Source organism: Syngnathus typhle, linkage group LG18 (assembly GCF_033458585.1).
Source record: "Syngnathus typhle isolate RoL2023-S1 ecotype Sweden linkage group LG18, RoL_Styp_1.0, whole genome shotgun sequence".
Lineage (NCBI taxonomy): Eukaryota > Metazoa > Chordata > Actinopteri > Syngnathiformes > Syngnathidae > Syngnathus > Syngnathus typhle.
Window position 1 is genome coordinate 1,524,239 of NC_083755.1, and position 20,236 is coordinate 1,544,474.

The window sequence follows — 20,236 nt, forward strand, 5'->3', positions numbered from 1 at the left end:
GGTTTTGAATCCACCCTGTGTTGGTGGTGTACTCTTAACAAAAATGTTGACAGGATCAACTACATCCATTACAACGTGCAGAGGCTTGGAAATTAGACCGAGGCAGGTTTCAGGGCGGTCCACTCCCAACTGGCCGCGACTTCCCTCATGGCTTTCCAGAACCGAATGGCCCTTGCAAAAGAGGGTGGTGTCTGCGCCATGTTTGGTGAGCAATGCTGCACATTTATTCCAAATGGTACTGCCGCTGATGGAAGCCTGTCCCAGGCCCTTGAGGGCCTGAGGACCTTGAATGGGAAAATGAAGGAACACAGGGGAGTGAACACGGAGGTTTGGAACGACTGGCTAAACGTGTTCGGAAAGTACCGTACTCTGGTGTCCTCGGTCCTAGTCTCCCTTGCCGTTTTTTCTGCTGTTTTGACCTTGTGTGGATGTTGTTGTATTCCGTGTCTACGGTCTCTAATTAACAGGTTAATTACAACTGCTATCTCTCCAGCAGCTGAGACTTTTCCGTTGCTCCAAGGGGAAGACTTTGCGACTGACGAGGGTTGTCGCTCTGGCGATGGCCCCATCTGTGAAGCTCCTGTGGTAAACCTGTCCGATTTGTTTCCCGACTCTGACATCGATTATTAAGGTTCGATCTCCTCCCGGGTTTAAATTTGTTCTTATGAATTGTGATCCTGCGGCTGAAAATCTTTTTGGAATGGCTGCTTTTAGGTGATAAGATGGTCTCTGAGAACTTATTGTCATGATTGGTCCCCAGTTTTGCTAGGTTGCCATGGTTTCTGTTCGCGTCGCCCCGGATGCTGGGGCCGCCACAAATCCAGGCGGCGCGGATCCAGCGGCCGACCCCCGACCCTGTCCCGTCGGCGCGGATGCTACTGCCGCCACAAATCCAGGCGGCGTGGATCCAGCGGCCGACCCCCGACCCTGTCCCGTCGGCACGGAGGCTACGGCCGCCACAAATCCAGGCGGCGTGGATCCAGCGGCTGACCCCCGACCCTGTCCCGACGGCGCGGACGCTGCGGCCGCCACAAATCCAGGCGGCGCGGATCCAGCGGCCGTCATCCAGTCGGTCTTCGGTGGCGTTGCAGGACCTACGGCCGGGGCCAGATTCAAGCCAGCTGCGCCGGACCCACGATCGTCCATGGCCCCCACCCCACTGCTGCAGCGCGTGCTGACTCTTGCCGTTGGGCACAGCACCGCCTTCCAATTGCCGCTGATTGCGGTCCGGACTTCAAACTGCCACCAATTGCGGCTCTGACTTTTCAAGTTCCCGCCGAGCACGGTTTTGTTCCCCGAGTTGCCACTGAGCGCGGTTCTGTCCCTGAGTTGCCATCGTTTGCTTTTCTGTCCCTGAGTTGCCGCCGTTTGCGGCTCTGTTTCCCCAAGTCGCCGCCCGAGTGCAGTTCATGTCCCCCAAGTCGCCGCCCGAGTGCGGTTCATGTCCCCCAAGTCGCCGCCCGAGTGCGGTTCATGTCCCCCAAGTCGCCGCCCGAGTGCGGTTCATGTCCCCCAAGTCGCCGCCCGAGTGCGGTTCATGTCCCCCAAGTCGCCGCCCGAGTGCGGTTCATGTCCCCCAAGTCGCCGCCCGAGTGCGGTTCATGTCCCCCAAGTCGCCGCCCGAGTGCGGTTCATGTCCCCCAAGTCGCCGCCCGAGTGCGGTTCATGTCCCCCAAGTCGCCGCCCGAGTGCGGTTCATGTCCCCCAAGTCGCCGCCCGAGTGCGGTTCATGTCCCCCAAGTCGCCGCCCGAGTGCGGTTCATGTCCCCCAAGTCGCCGCCCGAGTGCGGTTCATGTCCCCCAAGTCGCCGCCAGAGTACGGTTCATGTCCCCCAAGTCGCCGCCAGAGTGCGGTTCATGTCCCCCAAGTCGCCGCCAGAGTGCGGTTCATGTCCCCCAAGTCGCCGCCCGAGTGCGGTTCATGTCCCCAAGTCGCCGCCCGAGTGCGGTTCATGTCCCCCAAGTCGCCGCCCGAGTGCGGTTCATGTCCCCCAAGTCGCCGCCCGAGTGCGGTTCATGTCCCCCAAGTCGCCGCCCGAGTGCGGTTCATGTCCCCCAAGTCGCCGCCCGAGTGCGGTTCATGTCCCCCAAAGTTCCTGCCAATTGCGCGTCAGGCCCCCAGTGTGTGCCGCGAGTGTGGCCCTGGGCCCCTGACCTCCGCTGAGTGCAGTTCTGTTCCCCAAGTTCCTGCCGATTGCGCGTCAGGCCCCCAGTGTGTGCCGCGAGTGTGGCCCTGGGCCCCTGACCTCCGCTGAGTGCAGTTCTGTTCCCCAAGTTCCTGCCAATTGCGCGTCAGGCCCCCAGTGTGTGCCGCGAGTGTGGCCCTGGGCCCCTGACCTCCGCTGAGTGCAGTTCTGTTCCCCAAGTTCCTGCCGATTGCGCGACAGGCCCCAGTGTGTGCCGCGAGTGTGGCCCTGGGCCCCTGACCGCCGCTGAGTGCAGTTCTGTTCCCCAAGTTCCTGCCGATTGCGCGTCAGGCCCCCAGTGTGTGCCGCGAGTGTGGCCCTGGGCCCCTGACCTCCGCTGAGTGCAGTTCTGTCCCCCAAGTCGCCGCCGAGTGAGGGGGTTTCCCTAGTCGCCGCCCCCCGGGTGCGGCTCTCTGCCCCTTGTCGCCGCCCCCCGGGGGCGGCTCTCTGCCCACCCGCCGCCCCCTTGTCGTGAGGGATTGGATTTTTGGGTCGTCGGGAGCCGTCCCTTGTGGGGGGGGGGTACTGTCATGATTGGTCCCCAGTTTTGCTAGGTTGCCATGGTTTCTGTTCGCGTCGCCCCTCCCCTCCTGTGTTCCCTCAATCAGTGTGATCATTCTCACCTGCCTCTCATTTCCAGTCATGTATTTAAGTCCTGTCTCTGTGTCACTCCCCTGTCGGTTCATTGCTAATGTCACCCGGTCCCTTTGTCTCACATCTCGGTCAGTATCTGTTGTTGGTTTGGTTGCAAGTTATGTCTGTTACCGAGTAAGTTCCTGCAATAAACCCTTTTCCAAGCTGCACGTGGTCGCCCTGCTCCATCTTCCACTCCGCTCGTGACACTTATGATAAACAGGAGGGAATTGTTAGAAAAATGTATATATATGTTATCATGCGTTCTCTAATCAATGCCTTACTGCAATATTACTGCAATATATGCTTGCTGTTTGGCCTTGCTGTTTTTATGATGTACCACAGAAGGACCGTTCCTTTCTAACAATGACCACTTTGTTAGACAACATGCCTCATTGCTGTCTTGCACCCCAGATGAACCTCCAAGTGACCATTAAAGTCAGGGTTTTTCCTAACTATCTTTATCGTAGGATTAGGTTGGAATGTATATAACCAGTATTAAATAACTTAGCTTGTTCCATCCTACACAATGTCGTTAAACTTCCCTTGCTATGTTTTAACTAGAGGTCAAAGGGTTTTTCTTTTGTATCCAGTCCACCCAAACTCCTCTTCCCAGATGTTCTTATCAGTATGTAAACACCTAGTGTCTCACACTGTGGGTAGGGCAAATCCAAATAAAAAGAGCGGGAGTGCCTACAGATTTTTAGTGTGTGTAGAGATTTTCTCAAGATGTCTGTACTGCACTCCTCGCGAGAAAAGACTTAATATTCTGTCTCACTTGTGGTTTGTTTGCTGTTGCTCTTCTATTCACTTATTCAGTCAGCGAAATAAACCTGACAATACTTCAGATGATTCAAGTGGTAAGTCCTGAAAAGTTGAAAGAAAGTAAAACTAATGCAGATGCTGTAAATATTTGATCAATTTATGTGGGGATATAAAAGTCTGTAGATTCACTTTGTACATTTGAACTACTGAAAAAAAATAATTTATGGATTAAAAAAATTGTGATGCCGTTTCCAGGCCTGGACAATAATACGGATCCTAAACTTCAATAAGCTTCAGGCTGAAGTCTACATGGAACTAACGAAAGAGGCACGCCTATCGCGATTGCTCAGTAGGAAGGTACGGTAGGAAGGTCAATTATTTCCCGCCCTAAATGAACCATGCAGCAATTCAGTGGCTTAACTATCTTCTTTTTTTTTTGTCTTCCCAAGGTCACGCTTGAAGGCCTCCGAAAGTTCTGGATACTACTGCTGCCTCAAGTCGAACGAGACACCGAGGCTTTCCTCAGCCAACTTTGCAGCAAGCTTCTGATGTTACTGAACAAGACCCAGATGACCATGGCAGAAAGACTAGATCTTTGCCCACTGTTCCACAGTGCTACTAGGTCCTTGATGCTGCGTATCATAGAAACGACTCTGAACAAGCTTCTGGAGGAGCTGGAGCCACCCGCCAAAGAGAAAACCATCAGCGCGACTTTGCCGCAAAGATCTGCCAATGCCAGCAAGGCCATCGGCATGATGCTGGTCAACGCTCTGGGTCCGATCCCAGTCTTGCGTCAATACGTGGCACAAGGTCAACTCTGCTGCTTCTGCACTGCCGCCGCTTGCGACATAACCCAAAACTTGTTCCAAAGGTTTGAGGGCTCTGTAAACTACGACACCATGGACTATGATGGAACCTTTGTCACTGCACGAAACAGTGTCCTGAGTGCCATTGTGCAAATGGTCTACCTGAACGAAGAGTAAAACTCTTTATGATTCTTCGCCGCTGTTTAATGCGGAAGAAGGAATTGATGGACTTGGAATTTCTTAGATATTTTATATTCTCTTTCTTACTTTTTGTACATTTGTTTATTAGTCTTAATAAAATGGTTTGACATCAAATGACTCTTGTGTGTTTTTTAAATTTGTTGTCTTAAGATGGTATTTTTTTTGAGTGAAAATAGAACTATTGAAAACCAAAACAAATGAAAGTGAAACAAAAACTAATAATTGAATTGTTTAGTATATATATTTAAAAACAAAAATAAAAGTGAAAAAAAATGTTTTATTATATTTGAAATAGATATTATTTATATTTTTAATCTATCCCCACATTTATTTTGCTATTTTAAAATTTAAATATTTTGTATCATTTTTAGTTTTATTTTGTAATATATATTCTAATCTTGTTTTTCCTTCTATACATTATTTGAAATTAATTTTCCATTTCTTAATATTTTTTCATTTTCACTTAATTCTTTATTTTTAATTTTGTTCATTGTCATCTCACAATGCAGAGAGGACATGTCCTAAATGAGTTTCGGGTTCAACTATTAAAAGTGCATTATTAGATTAGATTATTAGAGAGTATTTTTACTCTTGTCCTGGCAAAATTTGCTCAGGCAGGTTTACCTAATAAAGTAGCCGCTGAGTATATATTACAGTTGCATCAAGCGACTGTGCTGGCGAGCTGCAATGAAACGCAGGGTCATAAATTTAGAAGATGTCTGCCATGTGGTCTACTATGACAACACCGGCACACACCGAAAAAACTCCCACTCTTGGGAACGTGTATGTGGTGTGCTACGGTACGACGACAGAGGATGTCATGCGTTGCATCGTAAAAGTGCATGGATGACAATAATTGCCTCAAGTCTATTAAACATTCCTCAAGTGATAGTATTAAATATTCATAATTGTTTTACCGTTTTTTTCCGTGTATAGTGCGCAAAATTTAACGAATTTATTTTCCTAAAATCTGTGGTGCGCATTATACATGGGTACAAAACATTTTTAATTTATTTTTTAAATTTTTTTTTTTTTTTTTTTAGAAAACAAAACCAACAACAGGACTGACCGACAAAGTCGTGGAACAAAAAGACAGGGTGACATTACCAAAGACAGGAACAGAAAGCAACCAGACATCATGACAGTAACACATGCAATGATCCGACGGTGAGCGAGGGGCAGACAGGACTTAAATACAAAACACGTTACATTGATTGAGGTGACACAGGAAGAGAGGGGCGACGCGAACAGAAACTATGGCAACCTAGACACATAGCAAAACTGGGGACGAGACGTGACAACTGTCCCTCGAAATGAAACTTGAAATCACCAAGTTTTGGTTTCCAAGGGTGTTTTTATTCCTCTTCAACGTCTCTCCCATACAGAGCCGCCTTTTTCACGTCCGCACGCCTCTTTCCCGTGCGCGCACGGAGCGCGGTGGTGCGTTTATGGGCAGTCGGAGAAATCAACGGCAACAAAGAAAATTACATCCAGCCTAGTTAAGACCATACCAAAGACTATAAAAATGGGACCCATTGCCTCCCTGCGTGTGTGACGATCATTGGGACTTAAAAAAAAAAAAAGAAAAAAAAAAAGAATTCATAAAAAAAAATCATAAAAATTGGGTGCGTATTATACATGGGTACAGGCTTTTTTCCAGCATCAGCATGCCATTTTTAGGGTGCGTATTATACATGGGGGCGCACTATACACGGAAAAAAACGGTAGTTGAATGTGATTTTTTTTTTTTATTAAAAGCTTGTATTTTATTAACTGCAACAAAATTAGTCTAGTGTTATTTGGTTTGGTGACTTTGGGCTAAAGTTAACTACATCATTTTATTTATTTGACCATCAGTGTGTCCATAGATGCTACTTCACCGAGGATTCTTTCAACCTGCTTGAAGAACTCCTCAAAACGACTTCTTCATCAGCGAGGGAGCACCGAATGGCCACTGCAGAGGTAAAAGATTTAGAAATGATATCTTAATACTTCAATCTATCAATATGTTTTGTCTTTGAATATACAGAAAATTTTCATGAGGCAGTTTGTGCTCCTGGCCATGGAAAACCGAGTCCCACCGTGCCTGTTGCCGAAAGACATGAAGGCGTGGTTGATAAAGAAAAGACAATTCCAGCAAGAGTGGGTGGAATATATACAATATTAAAACATATTTTCATTAATTCACCCAAAATGAATTAACTATTTGTGTAAATTTGATAGGTACAAGGAGATGGAAAAGAGTGTAGATCCCAGAATGCTTCAGATGATTCAAGTGGTAAGTCCTGAAAAGTTGAAAGAAAGTAAAACTAATCCAGTGCTGTAAATATTTGATCAATTTATGTGGGGATATAAAAGTCTGTAGATTCACTTTGTACATTTGAACTACTGAAAAAAAATAACTTATGGATTAAAAAAATTGTGACGCCGTTTCCAGGCCTGGACAATAACACGGATCCTAAACTTGAATAAGCTTCAGGCTGAAGTCTACATGGAACTAACGGAAGAGGCACGCCTATCGCGATTGCTCAGTAGGAAGGTACGGTAGGAAGGTCAATTATTTCCCGCCCTAAATGAACCATGCAGCAATTCAGTGGCTTAACTATCTCATTTTTTTTTGTCTTCCCAAGGTCACGCTTGAAGGCCTCCGAAAGTTCTGGATACTACTGCTGCCTCAAGCCGAACGAGACACAGAGGCTTTCCTCAGCCAACTTTGCAACAAGCTTCTGATGTTACTGAACAAGACCCAGATGACCATGGCAGAAAGACTAGATCTTTGCCCACTGTTCCACAGTGCTACTAGGTCCCTGGTGCTGCGTATCATAGAAACGACTCTGAACAAGCTTCTGGAGGAGCTGGGGCCACCCGCCAAAGAGAAAACCATCAGCGCGACTTTGCCGCAAAGATCTGCCAATGCCAGCAAGGCCATCGGCATGATGCTGGTCAACGCTCTGGGTCCGATCCCAGTCTTGCGTCAATACGTGGCACAAGGTCAACTCTGCTGCTTCTGCACTGCCGCCGCTTGCGACATAACCCAAAACTTGTTCCAAAGGTTTGTTGAGGGCTCTGTAAACTACGACACCATGGACTATGATGGAACCTGTTGGGTTCACAACATTTTTCTGAAAAGAATCTCAGAGGCAGGATATATCTCTTTTGGCGAGCGATCATCTGAAGATGGGCTCAATCCCAGACACAGCGAGTGTGGTTGGGATCTGCGCCCTTCCTTCAGTTTGGTCGTGCCTTTTATTGAGGAACAAACAAAGGGGCAAGTGTACATGTACATGAATGCATAGCTTCTTTATCCGGGAAGGACATTCCACAATTACATCTCATGACCACCGTGCAACAGCGATACTATTAGGACAGAAGCGGTATGGTCGTCTCATGACTTTAGCAAGACAAAAGACGTAGTCTTAGTGCTCATGGGATGGATACCTCTGTTGGAGTTCTCATGACTTCTACTTAAATAAGATGTTTGTCTGCTTCGGCCATCCCATTACAACCTCATGATCTGTTCATGGCTAGCTAACTATGGGTCTCATTGTATAGCGTGGCTCGTGACTCCATACATGAGCTCCTTAGCCAGCCATCTGCTCCCAAGTCATTATTACAAGGCCAAACTGTCACATGCTGCGGAGAATCTTGCACACATAAGTAGATACATAGAATCCAATGATAAAAAGTATATTTTTCCCAACATTCCCCCCTGTTTAACATTGGAATTCATGGGAAAACAAAACATCAACTAATAACTACATATGTGTATAAATGAGTATATGCCTACACGATATAGTATAGTAACATCAAAAAGTATGAAAGTTTACATTCCAGAGTTTATCAGAACTACAGCTCTCCATTCGGCTTTGGCCATGTTCGTCATAATGGAATGTATTTTGTTCTGGACCATCAAAAAGAAAACAAATAGGTAGGCGATCTACGCAAGGTGGTCCCACTCATCTTGTTCACGCTGGACCAACATGACATTCTGGACAGCAAAGGCTGATGTCAACATCTTAGTCATCATGTGACGAATACAAGGAATGATGCATGATCTAAAAATACAGAGAAATAACAGTATGGCAACTAAAAGAACTGCGACTTTCAAGAGAAGTTGCCTCCAATCGCCATAAAACAGCCACCAAAAGGGATGGCCATCCTTGGCTGGAGTTTCGTCCTGGGACATAGCCCTACGGAGGTTCCGAAGTCCTTGTAGAGCATACTCGATGTGGGTGTCATTTTCTCCTGGGATGTAGGTACAACAGGAGGTACCAACTATTTCACACACACCTCCTTTTTCGGCAGTCAGGAGGTCCAAAACCATTCGGGACTGTAGTGCCATTAGTCTCAGGGCTTGCAGTTCCGACTGGTAACCTGTAAGGGCCTCTAGAGTAAAATTGGCAAAGGTCTTCAACATGTAGTCCATAGTCTCTATCCGGAGAATAGTCTTAGCCACACCCGCCTGTGGGAAGAGTGTGAGTGCCACCTTTTGTCCTGTGCTCCAAAGCTTGTATTCATCTGGTACGTCTGAGCCCCAGACACTGTTGTAGGGTCGGAGGGTGGGAGCAACAGCTGCACGTGTCTTTCGCTGATGATGTTCCTGAATATGTGTCAGACTGAGGAACACAGTGTGATCTGACACATATACGGGGGCACATGTGCCATCCCATCGTCCTGGAAGGACTGCGTAGCCTCGGCGACCACAGAGCCACCATCCCCGTTCGATGATAGAGTGGGGATTTTTGCCTCCTGCTAGGACTTGTTTGATTGTTTCTGTGGTATACATCAAGGTCTCGTCGGTAGGTTCTAGAAGTGAGGTGGTGATGCAGCGTTTTGTTTCTCCCACCTTTATTCCATCAACACGTCTTCGTCGGAAGCACAGGAGATGTGATGTGAGATGGTTTCACTCACTTCGAGAGTCACTGGTGCGGATGTGACGACAGAAATTCTTGACACTATTGTGAATGGCTTTGAGATGGTTGCAACAGGGATAGGCGGCTAGTTGTGCCTCAGTAGTTCCCGACCGTCTGAGTCCTTTGAGGGGATTGAACCCAAAAGCCCTTAGTATTGCGAAACACCATGCATCTTTCTCCGGCATGGGTCGGGCATGTAGGACAGGCTGTTGACTTGATCGTGGCATGATGGAACATACATAAGATTTAGTTTGATTGTATGTCAAACTATAATTGACACCCCCTTTGTAGCCAGACTTCGCCCTGACCGGGGCCTAGGAGCTAAGCACTCTCTGCAGCTTACAGTGGCTGAGATGTATCCAGCTGGGTCTTTCTGCAATCTTGACAGCTGTGGGTGTGGCGAGTAGGATTCGGAATGGTCCCTCCCACCGGGGTGAAGACCACGTTTTTCTTTTGATTATAGTCCCAATGATCGTCACACACACACCTGGGTGTGGTGAAATTTGTCCTCTGCATTTAACCCATCCCCGTGTGATTTTAATCCATCCCCTGGGGGAGAGGGGAGCAGTGAGCAGCAGCGGTGCCGCGCTCGGGAATCAGTTGGTGATCTAACCCCCCAATTCCAACCCTTAATGCTGAGTGCCAAGCAGGGAAGCAATGGGTCCCATTTTTATAGTCTTTGGTATGACCCGGCCGGGGTTTGAACCCACAACCTTCCGGTCTCAGGGCGGACACTCTACCACTAGGCCACTGAGCTGGATAGCCACTGAGCTGGATATTACTGGATTACTTTGATGAAGACCCAGTCACCTGGTTTCGCTTTTATATAGCACATTTCATACACAGAGGCAATTCAAAGTGCTTTACAAAACAAATTATTGAAAGCAGGTGAAGCAAAGCATAGCATTTACGGTATTTTCCGCCCTATAAGGCGCACCTAAAAACCTAATTTTTTATCAAAAGTCGACAGTGCGCCTTATAGTCCGATGCGCCTTATATATGGATTAAGTGATGAATTTGTTGATCCATACTGGTTGTACACAGTGCTCTCCCAAAATGTTTTAGTACGTTTTAGTACGACTAGTAAATTACAAGGTTGCATCGCTTCCCAACGTTACGGTAACTGTAGTCAGGGGGCGTCACCGAATAGCTGTTGTACCCGCGAGGCTATTTCATTTCAAAATAGGCTGCTGCGTTAATGTTTCGAGTAAATATACGGATCGATATGGAAGGGAAACATAGGTAAGTAGTACCAATGCGTTAGATCAAACTTTAGTCAGTTCTGATCATTTTATAGGAGATCGTTTGAGAAACGCGATTGTTTACACTTTGCTGAGGCTCATGGGAGATTGCGAGCTGAGGCTCATAGAAAATTGCGGATGGCTAATGCTATAACGATAGCTGCTATACGCGCGAGGCTATTTCATGTCAAAATAGGCTGCTCTGTTCATGTTTTGAGTAAATCTACGGATCGATATGGAAGGGAAACATAGGTAAGTAGTACCAATGCGTTAGATCGAACTTTAGTCAGTTCTGATCATTTTATAGGAGATCGTTTGAGAAAAGCGATTGTTTACACTTTGCTGAGGCTCATGGGAGATTGCGAGATGAGGCTCATAGGAAATTGCGGATGGCTAATGCTATAATGATAGTGGGTTTCTGGGGGTGTGGAGGGTGAGGTGTGGGGGGTGGATGAGAGGAGGAGGGGTGATGGGTTTCTGGAGTTGGAGAGGTGGGGGGGTCTGAAGCGTCTGGGAGCTGCTGAGCTTGGTTGGTCTCCGTACCGGCGGCTGTAGGCGATAGAGGGTCGGTCTGGGTCCGGTCTAGTGGTTGAGATGATTCTGTGGTTGCTGTTTGCAGGGTTTCGGCTTCTTCTGCTGGAGCAGTGGTCTCTGCGTCTAACAGTGAACAACGGACAAATTCAGCAAGGTAATTTAAATACGCCATGACCCAAATTCGTTCCGGGGATGCTACGGCCACAAAAGTCAAGGTCAGGTGCGGGAGTGCAGGCTCCTATACCTCTTCCCAGAGAGCAGAAGATCAAACAAAGAGTGAGCGGGGTGACTCACATCACTCACAATCGTGGTCGCCTTGCGGGTGAGATGGGAGATGTAAATGTCTTTCAAGGAGGGGAGTGAAGCACCAATAATCTTACGAGCCGTGTTCACTGTGTGCTGCAGGGCCTTCAAGTTGTAGTCAGTGCAGCCGCCACCCCAAACAGCAAATACAGCTGGAGAGGACGCAATGGTGCCACGGTAAAATGTAGTCATGACGGCCGGAGGCTATACAGTCATGCAATAGCATACAAGAAATTTAGGTTCTTTTCTTTAGGATCTTCAGCCGAGATACCCAGGCAGACCATGAAAGAATGTTGATGTTAAAATGTTAGTGGAACTATCCAACTGCGCAGAGCCGATGATCCCAAAGATTTGGGGTGAGACAACATTGAAACATTTTTTTTCTTTGCTGACAGTGTCACTTCTTTTGTGGCTTAGCTCTTCTTCATTTCACATCTAAAGTATCGTATCATTTTACCTTGTAGTTTATACTACCCCGTACATGCCATATCATGTCGCCCATACAACTCATGCATGAGATGCGATGGCTGAGATATTTATCCATTGTGCTCTCCACTCAGCATTTCATATCACACTCGTCGGATTTTCACAAAAAGGCTGGGATCATGATGGGCTGGGATCATGATGGCGCCGCGGATGGCAGCCACGGTGAGTCGCTCTCTGTTTATTTGTCTTATTTTGTGTGTTTTCTGTGTCCTTTGCTGCCCATCCCGGATCACTTTTACCAGAGAAGCTCTGTTAAACATCGGACAGACTTCTTCTGGTACTTTCTCTCCTGTTCTCTCCGATTCAGACTGTTTGTCGGAGATTCTAGCCGGAGCGGCGGTGCTGTACAAGCTAGCGCACAAGCTAGCGCGACGACGGCGGCGCGGTAAGCGAGCCGGCGCACTCGTAAGGCTGAGGCAGAAAGGGTTCCGTTCTGCCCTACCGTCAATTCATCTGGCGAATGTCCGCTCCCTGGCGAACAAGATGGATGAACTGCTGCTCCTCACTTCAAGGAACACGGACTTCAGCGGATCCGCCGCGCTGTGCTTTGTGGAAACGTGGCTTAGCGAACGAACCCCCCACCACGCCGTGGAGCTAGCCGGGTTCAAGCTAGTGCGAGCAGATCGCAGCGCGGAGCTCTCCGGAAAATCAAAGGGAGGTGGTGTCTGTTTCTACATTAATGAACGTTGGTGTACTGAAGTCACGGTGTTGAAAGAGTTTTGCAGCCCTCTCCTAGAAACACTTTTCATAAACTGCCGGCCGTTCTATTCACCACGGGAGTTCTCCTCGATTGTCATGGCGGCTGTTTACATTCCACCACACGCACGTCCGAGTGAAGCCACGCAGATGCTGGCTGACCAGGTAACAGACATGGAGAAACTTCTACCAAATTCACTAATCATTGTTCTAGGTGATCTTAACAGGGCGAACCTCGCACACGAACTCCCCAGATACAGACAGCACGTAACGTGTCCCACCAGAGGGGCACAGACTCTGGACCACTGCTACACCGTGATCAAGGATGCATACCACTCTGCGGCTCGTGCAGCTTTAGGACTATCGGACCACTGTCTAATTCATCTGATCCCGGCCTACAGGCAGAAACTAAAAACTTCTAAGCCTGTGGTGAGGACTGTGAGGAAGTGGACAGTGGAGTCAAGGCAGGACCTCCAAGCCTGCTTTGACTGCACCGATTGGGGAGCTTTCGAAGCTGCAACTTCAGACTTGCATGAACTCACTGACACTGTCACATCATACATCAGTTTTTGTGAGGATCTGTGTGTGCAGACTAAGACCTTCTGCACGTACAACAACGACAAACCTTGGTTTACACCGAACCTCAGGAGGCTGCGCAAAGTCAAGGAGGAGGCCTACAGAAGTGGCGACCGCGAGCTGTTCAGGCAGACCAGAAACGCGCTGAACCAAGAGGTCAGGAAAGCCAGGAGGTGTTACGGGGAGAACCTGAAGAGACACCTCTCTGCCAATCCTGATCCCTCAACGGTGTGGAAAGGTCTGCAGAGCATCACGGGCTACAAGAAACGAACCACCCGTCCTGTAGAGAGCCCAAGACTTGCTAACCAGCTAAACAAGTTCTACTGCAGGTTTGATCGGTCCTCCCACACAACGGGACCTCCTGCAACACAATCTACATACTCACCTTTCCCCACAACTGCTCTGTCCACACCTCTATCATCGTTGTCACCCACTCACTCTCTTGCAGAGGCCGCGCCCGCACTCCAGGTCCGCGAGGAGGAAGTGCGCCAGATGTTCCGGAGACAAAAGACCAGGAAGGCACCGGGCCCAGACGGCGTGTCACCTTCCTGCTTGAAAGTCTGCGCTGAGCAGCTGGCGCCCACCTTTGCACGGATCTTCAACCGTTCTCTGGAGCTGTGTGAGGTGCCCTCGTGCTTCAAGAGCTCCACCATCGTTCCAGTAGCCAAGAAGCCCGCCATCACAGGTCTGAATGACTATAGACCCGTCGCACTGACATCTGTGGTCATGAAATCGTTCGAGAGGCTAGTGCTGAACCACCTGAAGGAGGTCACGGGCCCCCTGCTTGACCCCCTCCAGTTTGCCTACCGGGCAAACAGGTCAGTGGATGATGCGGTCAACATGGGACTGCACTACATCCTGCACCACCTGGACACCCCAGGAACGTACGCCAGGATCCTGTTCGTGGACTTCAGCTCGGCGTTCAACACCATCGCCCCTGACATCCTCCAACAGAAGCTCATCCAGCTTGCGGTGCCAACCTCCACCTGTCAGTGGATCACCAGCTTCCTGACCAACAGGAGACAGCGTGTGAGGCTGGGGGGCATCACATCTGACACCCGGACCACCAACACTGGAGCCCCTCAGGGGTGCGTCCTCTCCCCACTGCTCTTCTCCCTCTACACCAATGATTTCTCCTCAGGTGACTCTCGTGTGAAGCTCCTGAAGTATGCAGACGACACCACTCTCATCGGACTGATCCAGGACGGTGATGAGACTGCGTACAGACAGGAGGTGGAGCGGCTGGTCCACTGGTGCAGTCAAAACCATCTGGAGCTGAACCCGCTCAAGACCGTGGAGATGACAGTGGATTTCAGGCGAGACCCTTCACCACTTTTACCCCTCACTATCCGCAGTAATACTATTCTTTCCACAGACACCTTCAAGTTCCTGGGAACCACAATCTCTCGGGACCTGAAATGGACCGGCCACATAGACTCTGTCCGGAAGAAGGCCCAGCAGAGGCTGTACTTCCTGAGACAGCTCAAGAAGTTCAACCTGCCGCGAGAGCTTCTGAAGACCTTCTACACTGCCATCATCCAGTCTGTCCTCTGCATCTCCATCACTGTCTGGTTTGGATCGGCCTCCAAACAAGACAAGCACAGACTACAACGGACAATAAGAACTGCAGAAAAGATCATTGGAATCAACCTCCCATCTATCCAAGACTTGTACCTGTCCAGGACCAGGAATCGGGCAAGGAACATCTCTACAGACCCTTCTCACCCGGGTTGCAGTCTGTTTGAACTACTCCCCTCCGGACGGCGTTATAGAGCTCGGTACGCCAAAACCAGCAGACACAGAGACAGCTTCTTCCCCCAGGCTGTTGCTCTGATGAACTCACACCACTCATAGAGTCTCAGAGACATTACTGTGCAATAACATCCTGCTCCTCACACCTTCTTGAATTTGTCTACACTGTTTTTGCATTATTCACATGTCCTGAATGTTGTTAGTCACCTAAATGTTGAACAGAGGGTGTGTTTCTACCGAAGTCAAATTCCTTGTTTGGCACGCTCAAACATGGCGAATAAAAAAACTCTTGAATCTTGAATCTTGAAAAAGTATCTCGGCACAACGTGTTGTCTACGCTATTCAAGCAAGACGAGGTGGCCGAGAGGTTAAGGCGATGGATTGCTAATCCATTGTGCTCTGCACGCATGGGTTCAAATCCCATCCTCATCGAAAGTTAAAGTTACATTGTTTTACAGAGTAGAACCTCGGTTTTCAAACGTCCGGGTTCTCGAACAAATCAATATTTGAACAAAAAATTCGAGAATTCTTTGCTCCGGATGTCGAACGAAATTCGATTGTCGAACCTCACGAGAGGACCCGCATGCCAACCGACTCCGTTCTTTATTACATTCTCGTTACTCTGAGGATTGCAACAGCTCTAATCATGCCTCCAAAGGAAGCAAGTGGGATCAGTAAAGCCATCCTAAAACACAAAGTGCTCATAAAGCAATGCAACAGTGAGCGCCCGGCGCGCTGCGGTTGCGCGATCGGACCAAATTAAGCTCCCTGCGCACTGAGGTCCACTTAAATTTTGGAAAGTACATCAGGACTTTAAAAATATTTTCTAAATTTTAGTGACCGCTCTGTCACAATAAGGCTAAGCACTGCAGTTGCGCGATCGGACAAAAATGTACAAATGAAAAAATACTTTAAAAAGGCGTTTTTTCCCCCCATTATTTGTAATGGGAAAACATGATTCGGAATTTGAACGATTCAGTTCTCCAACAGCCTTCTGGAACGGATTGTGGTCAAAAAACGAGGCTCCATTGTATCTGTAATCTGGTTTGTATTTGACTCAATATTGTAATATTTATACTCTTTGGCGGCTCGGTGGAGAACTGGTTAGCATGTCCGCTTCACAGTTGAGAAAGTGCGGGTTCGATTCCATCAACGGCTGTTGCGTGTTGTTGATGTCCGTTGTTGGGTCAGGAAAACTAAGATGTGGGGTAACGGTTTGTTCTTTATTGGCAAGATCTTGGGTTGTTTAATGGCGGTCAGTACACATGGCACTTCAGCAGATGTAACAACATCCTCCATCTCCAGGTAAGAAGGTTTTATACTGTCCGGAAAAGGCGGGAAAGCAACACCTGATCATTTGGTATCGATGTGTATTGGAGGGTCACTGCTGTGTGTGTGTATTTGTGTGCGTGTGTGTTTGTGTGTGTTATTGTAAGGCGGACGTAGTTGAGAGCGCCATGAGAACGTTAAAGGGGCGTGGATTGCCGCTGACCATCGACGGTGCTGTGGTGGAGAGAGTGAGCAGCGCCAAGTTCCTGGGGGTGCACATCAGTGAGGATCTCTCCTGGTCCACCAACACCGCATCACTGGCAAAGAAAGCCCAGCGCCGCCTGTACTTCCTGCGGAAACTCAGGCGAGCGAGCGCTCCTCCGGCCGTCATGACTACATTTTACAGCGGCACCATTGAGAGCGTCCTCTCCAGCTGTATTGCTGTTTGGGGTGGCGGCTGCACTGACTACAACTTGAAGGCCCTGCAGCGCACAGTGAACACGGCTTCGCTCCCCTCCTTGAAGGACATTTACACCTCCCATCTCCCCCGCAAGGCGACCACGATTGTGAGTGATGTGAGTCACCCTGCTCACTCTTTGTTCGAGCTCTGCCCTCTGGGAAGAGGTACAGAAGAGCTTCATACTCCAGGCTGTTAGGATCCTGAACTCGTTTCCCCGTTCTGCGTAGCCACATTGGTGTAGCCACCTACACAGGTAGGTTAGGGTTGTCTCTCGTTGACCGGGGTGAACTCCAATGTTCAGGCGCCCAGCCGGAGGGCAATAAGTATACCCACACCTGCTCTCACCGTGAGCAACTCCAGAGTGGAACAGAGTCCAGGGCCAGCTTATACCGGAACCCAAATGGGTGTGGAGGCAAGTCCGACCATGTCTTGTCGGAACCTTTCTGCCTCGCACACCAGCTCGGGCTCCTTTACAGCCAGAGAGGTGACATTCCATGTTCCAAGAGCTAGCTTCTGAAGCCAGGGATCAGTCCGCCAAGTTCCCTGCCCTTTGCCGCCGCCCAGCTTACACTGCACCCGACCCCTTTCATCCCTCCCACAGGTGGTGAGCCCATGGGAAGGGGGACCCATGTTTCCTTGTCGGTCTGTGCCCGGCCGGGCCCCATGGGCGAAGGCCCGGCCACCAGACACTCGCCTTCGAGCCCCACCTCCAGGCCTGGCTCCAGAGGGGGGGGCCCGGTAACCCGCGTCCGGGTGAGGAAAAACAAAATCCAATTATGTTTTTCTTCATAAGGGGCTTGTGAGAGCCGTGCTTTGTCTGCCCCCTCACCTAGGATCCGTTTGCCATGGATGACCCGACCAGGGGCATGAAGCCCCAGACAACATGGCTCCAGGATCATGCACATACAGAGAAGTTTTATTCATTTTGATCAGACTACATGAAGCAAAATATAAAGGTGAGTGTAATTCTCATTAATGGAATAAATTACTCCTTTTGACCAGCAAGGGGGGGGGGGGGTTGTGTGCACATGAAGCCTCGAGAAATGAACCTATTTGCAAACCGTTTGGTGGGGAAGCCTCAAATCCTAACATCTTACATTGAGATCAGACCCCATCAAGTCATAATTGACTGCTTAATCCTGTAAGAATGAAGCGAACGGATTTAAATGTTTTTCTAACATATGAACTATTGATTTGACCAGTAGAGGGGGTGCACCGTTCCTGGAGGTACTGCAATACCAGGTCGATGTCTCCTAGGTTTGCCGTGTGCAGCTGTGAGAGTTGCTGCAGCCATTTGGAGCACAGCCACGGGCTGGGGGGGGGGGGGGATCTGTCTGTTCTTCCTTACCAGCAAGTTACTGGAAGTCCACATGGCGTCTTTGATGGCAGCAAAGGTAAGCAACTGCTTTGTAAAGTCTTCTTGCTTGATTTTCAACGGGGTCACTGCATAGAGTACAAGGTCTGCATTCTGCGCTTACTTTGCGGGGAATTGCAGGTCGCCCACAGGTCTATGGCAGCCCTGCACTACCAGAGCAGGTCCCACACTGACTCCTGGGCGCCACAGCCAGGTCAGGGGCACGTTGAGAGCGCTGACATGCCCCGAGAGTGCATAACGGACCTGACTGGGAGGACATCATGGGCCACCATCCATGACAGGTCCCGAAGTTTGTTTTGACAGGGCGGGGTGGTTGTCGTTGCGTACAACTGTTGCGGGCTCGCCGAATGCAAGCCCGCGCACTGGACGCACCGCTTCTCGCTCCTGTACGACAGAGATCATACATCTGTGATTTGTTAAAATTTCACTATTTTCTTGCTCTAATTTAAAGTTCTTCGAAAACTTCTTGATTAAGGAATAAGAAGGTGGCAGGTTAAAAGACACAGGAATTCTTTGGTCGGTGGTTATTAGCTTTAGTTTCCGGAGGTATGAGTCCATCCAGAATCGTATCATTGCTTGGCTTTTCGGTGCATTTGGTGTAAGGAGCGCGCTTCGCAGGTGCAGGGCAACATATCTGCTTCCGAGGCTTTAAGAAGAGCTTTAAGTCCGGCACTCCTTTTCCTCCCTTTTTTTTTGTTTTTCTTCATGGTGTCCCTCTTCAGTCTCTAACTTGGATTTCCAGATGAAGTAAAAAATGGCTCGGTCCAACTCTAAAAGCACCTTCATTGTTGGGATGAAAACAGAACTGATTGGTAAAACCAAGGGTAAAATCACCACTTTTATGGTTAAAATTCTCTCTTCTATGGTCAGCTCTCTTAATCCCCCAAACCCAAGAACAGATACTACACTTGATTTTAGCCAAAAGGCCGAAAAGCGATGGAGTATACGAGTGATGGACTCGCTTACATGTTACGAACGGAGTGTGGAAATGGAGCAGGGGTGACCAAGTGCAGCTTGGACCACGGTTTATTGAAGCAAACTCAAAAGACTCGGCAAACTGACAAGACTTACTAACAAAACCAACAACAGAGACGTGAGACAAAAAGACAGGGTGACATTACCAAGACAGGAACCAAAAAAACCTCATGACAGTGACAAACACATCAATGCTCCGACAGGGAGTGATACACAGACAGGACTTAATATACAAGACAGGTAACAAGAGGCAGGTGAGAATGATCGCACTGATCATGGGCACACAGGAGGGGAGGGGTGAGCACACAGACACACGGACAAAACTATGACAACATGGACGTGACCGGGGACGAGTAATGACATTACAGGCTTCCCTGTCTACCCATTCTCACCAACGGTTTATTAGAATAGGCCTCTTTGGCACATGTGATCAGCTAGGTAGCTTTAGCTATGCCGTTATATCGCTGTAACCCTTGTCTTGCTTTATTAGCTTTCTCTTCTCTATGACACCCTTTGCACATATGAGTCGCTCTCAGTTAAGACTACAAGGTCACACGTTATCACAGCAGCTAACCAACCAGTCAGAGACTAAGCCACATTTTTTACTGTGTCATCGCAAAGAGCCACATCATACACCTGAGCACACATGAACCCTCCCCCCACACACACACACAAAGACGCACACACACACACACGCACACGCACGCACACACACACACACACACACACACCTCTGCTCAGCCAAATTTATTGTGTGACATTATTATGTCACGCACCAACATGATAATGACAAATTGACTCCTACAGTACTAAAACCACAGACCAAAGACCACATTTTAGACAATGAACATTGTGTGCATTGTCTCACACAGACAAACTCAGTTCAACAAATTCCACAAACAAAAACATAGGTTTTTCCACTTACTATGTGTGGCGGGACAGACCTTTCATTTTAAATTGTCATTTTCAGGAGACAGGATTTCAATAACGTCACTGAGGCATATTTTAACGAACTCCACTTCATTGTATGGCTTTTTAGCCCGCGCAATATTCCAAGTCAGTTGA

General features: G+C 48.6%; 1 protein-coding gene, 1 non-coding gene and 1 pseudogene across 2 annotated transcripts; 2 read left to right on the top strand and 1 right to left on the bottom strand.

Moving 5' to 3' along the window:
* Window positions 1–6,313: 6,313 nt before the first annotated feature.
* Window positions 6,314–10,755, top strand: LOC133142997 (uncharacterized). The gene is made up of 5 exons (XM_061264708.1): window positions 6,314–6,553; window positions 6,621–6,733; window positions 6,815–6,869; window positions 7,029–7,130; window positions 7,222–10,755. Exons 1-5 carry the CDS (start codon window positions 6,539–6,541, stop codon window positions 7,885–7,887), a joined length of 951 nt encoding a protein of 316 aa, XP_061120692.1. The 5' UTR covers window positions 6,314–6,538; the 3' UTR covers window positions 7,888–10,755.
* Window positions 10,756–15,442: 4,687 nt separating this feature from the next.
* Window positions 15,443–15,524, top strand: trnas-gcu (transfer RNA serine (anticodon GCU)). Its single transcript has one exon. It is a non-coding gene; the product is annotated as a tRNA-Ser (tRNA).
* Window positions 15,525–18,925: 3,401 nt separating this feature from the next.
* Window positions 18,926–19,134, bottom strand: LOC133143281 (U2 spliceosomal RNA; annotated as a pseudogene).
* Between the last annotated feature and the right edge of the window lie 1,102 nt (window positions 19,135–20,236).

Coding starts and splice junctions, on each gene's coding strand:
- LOC133142997 (XM_061264708.1), top strand. Junction 6,734..6,814: donor AAAAGACAATTCCAGCAAGA/GTGGGTGGAATA, acceptor TAAATTTGATAG/GTACAAGGAGATGGAAAAGA. Junction 6,870..7,028: donor TGCTTCAGATGATTCAAGTG/GTAAGTCCTGAA, acceptor CGCCGTTTCCAG/GCCTGGACAATAACACGGAT.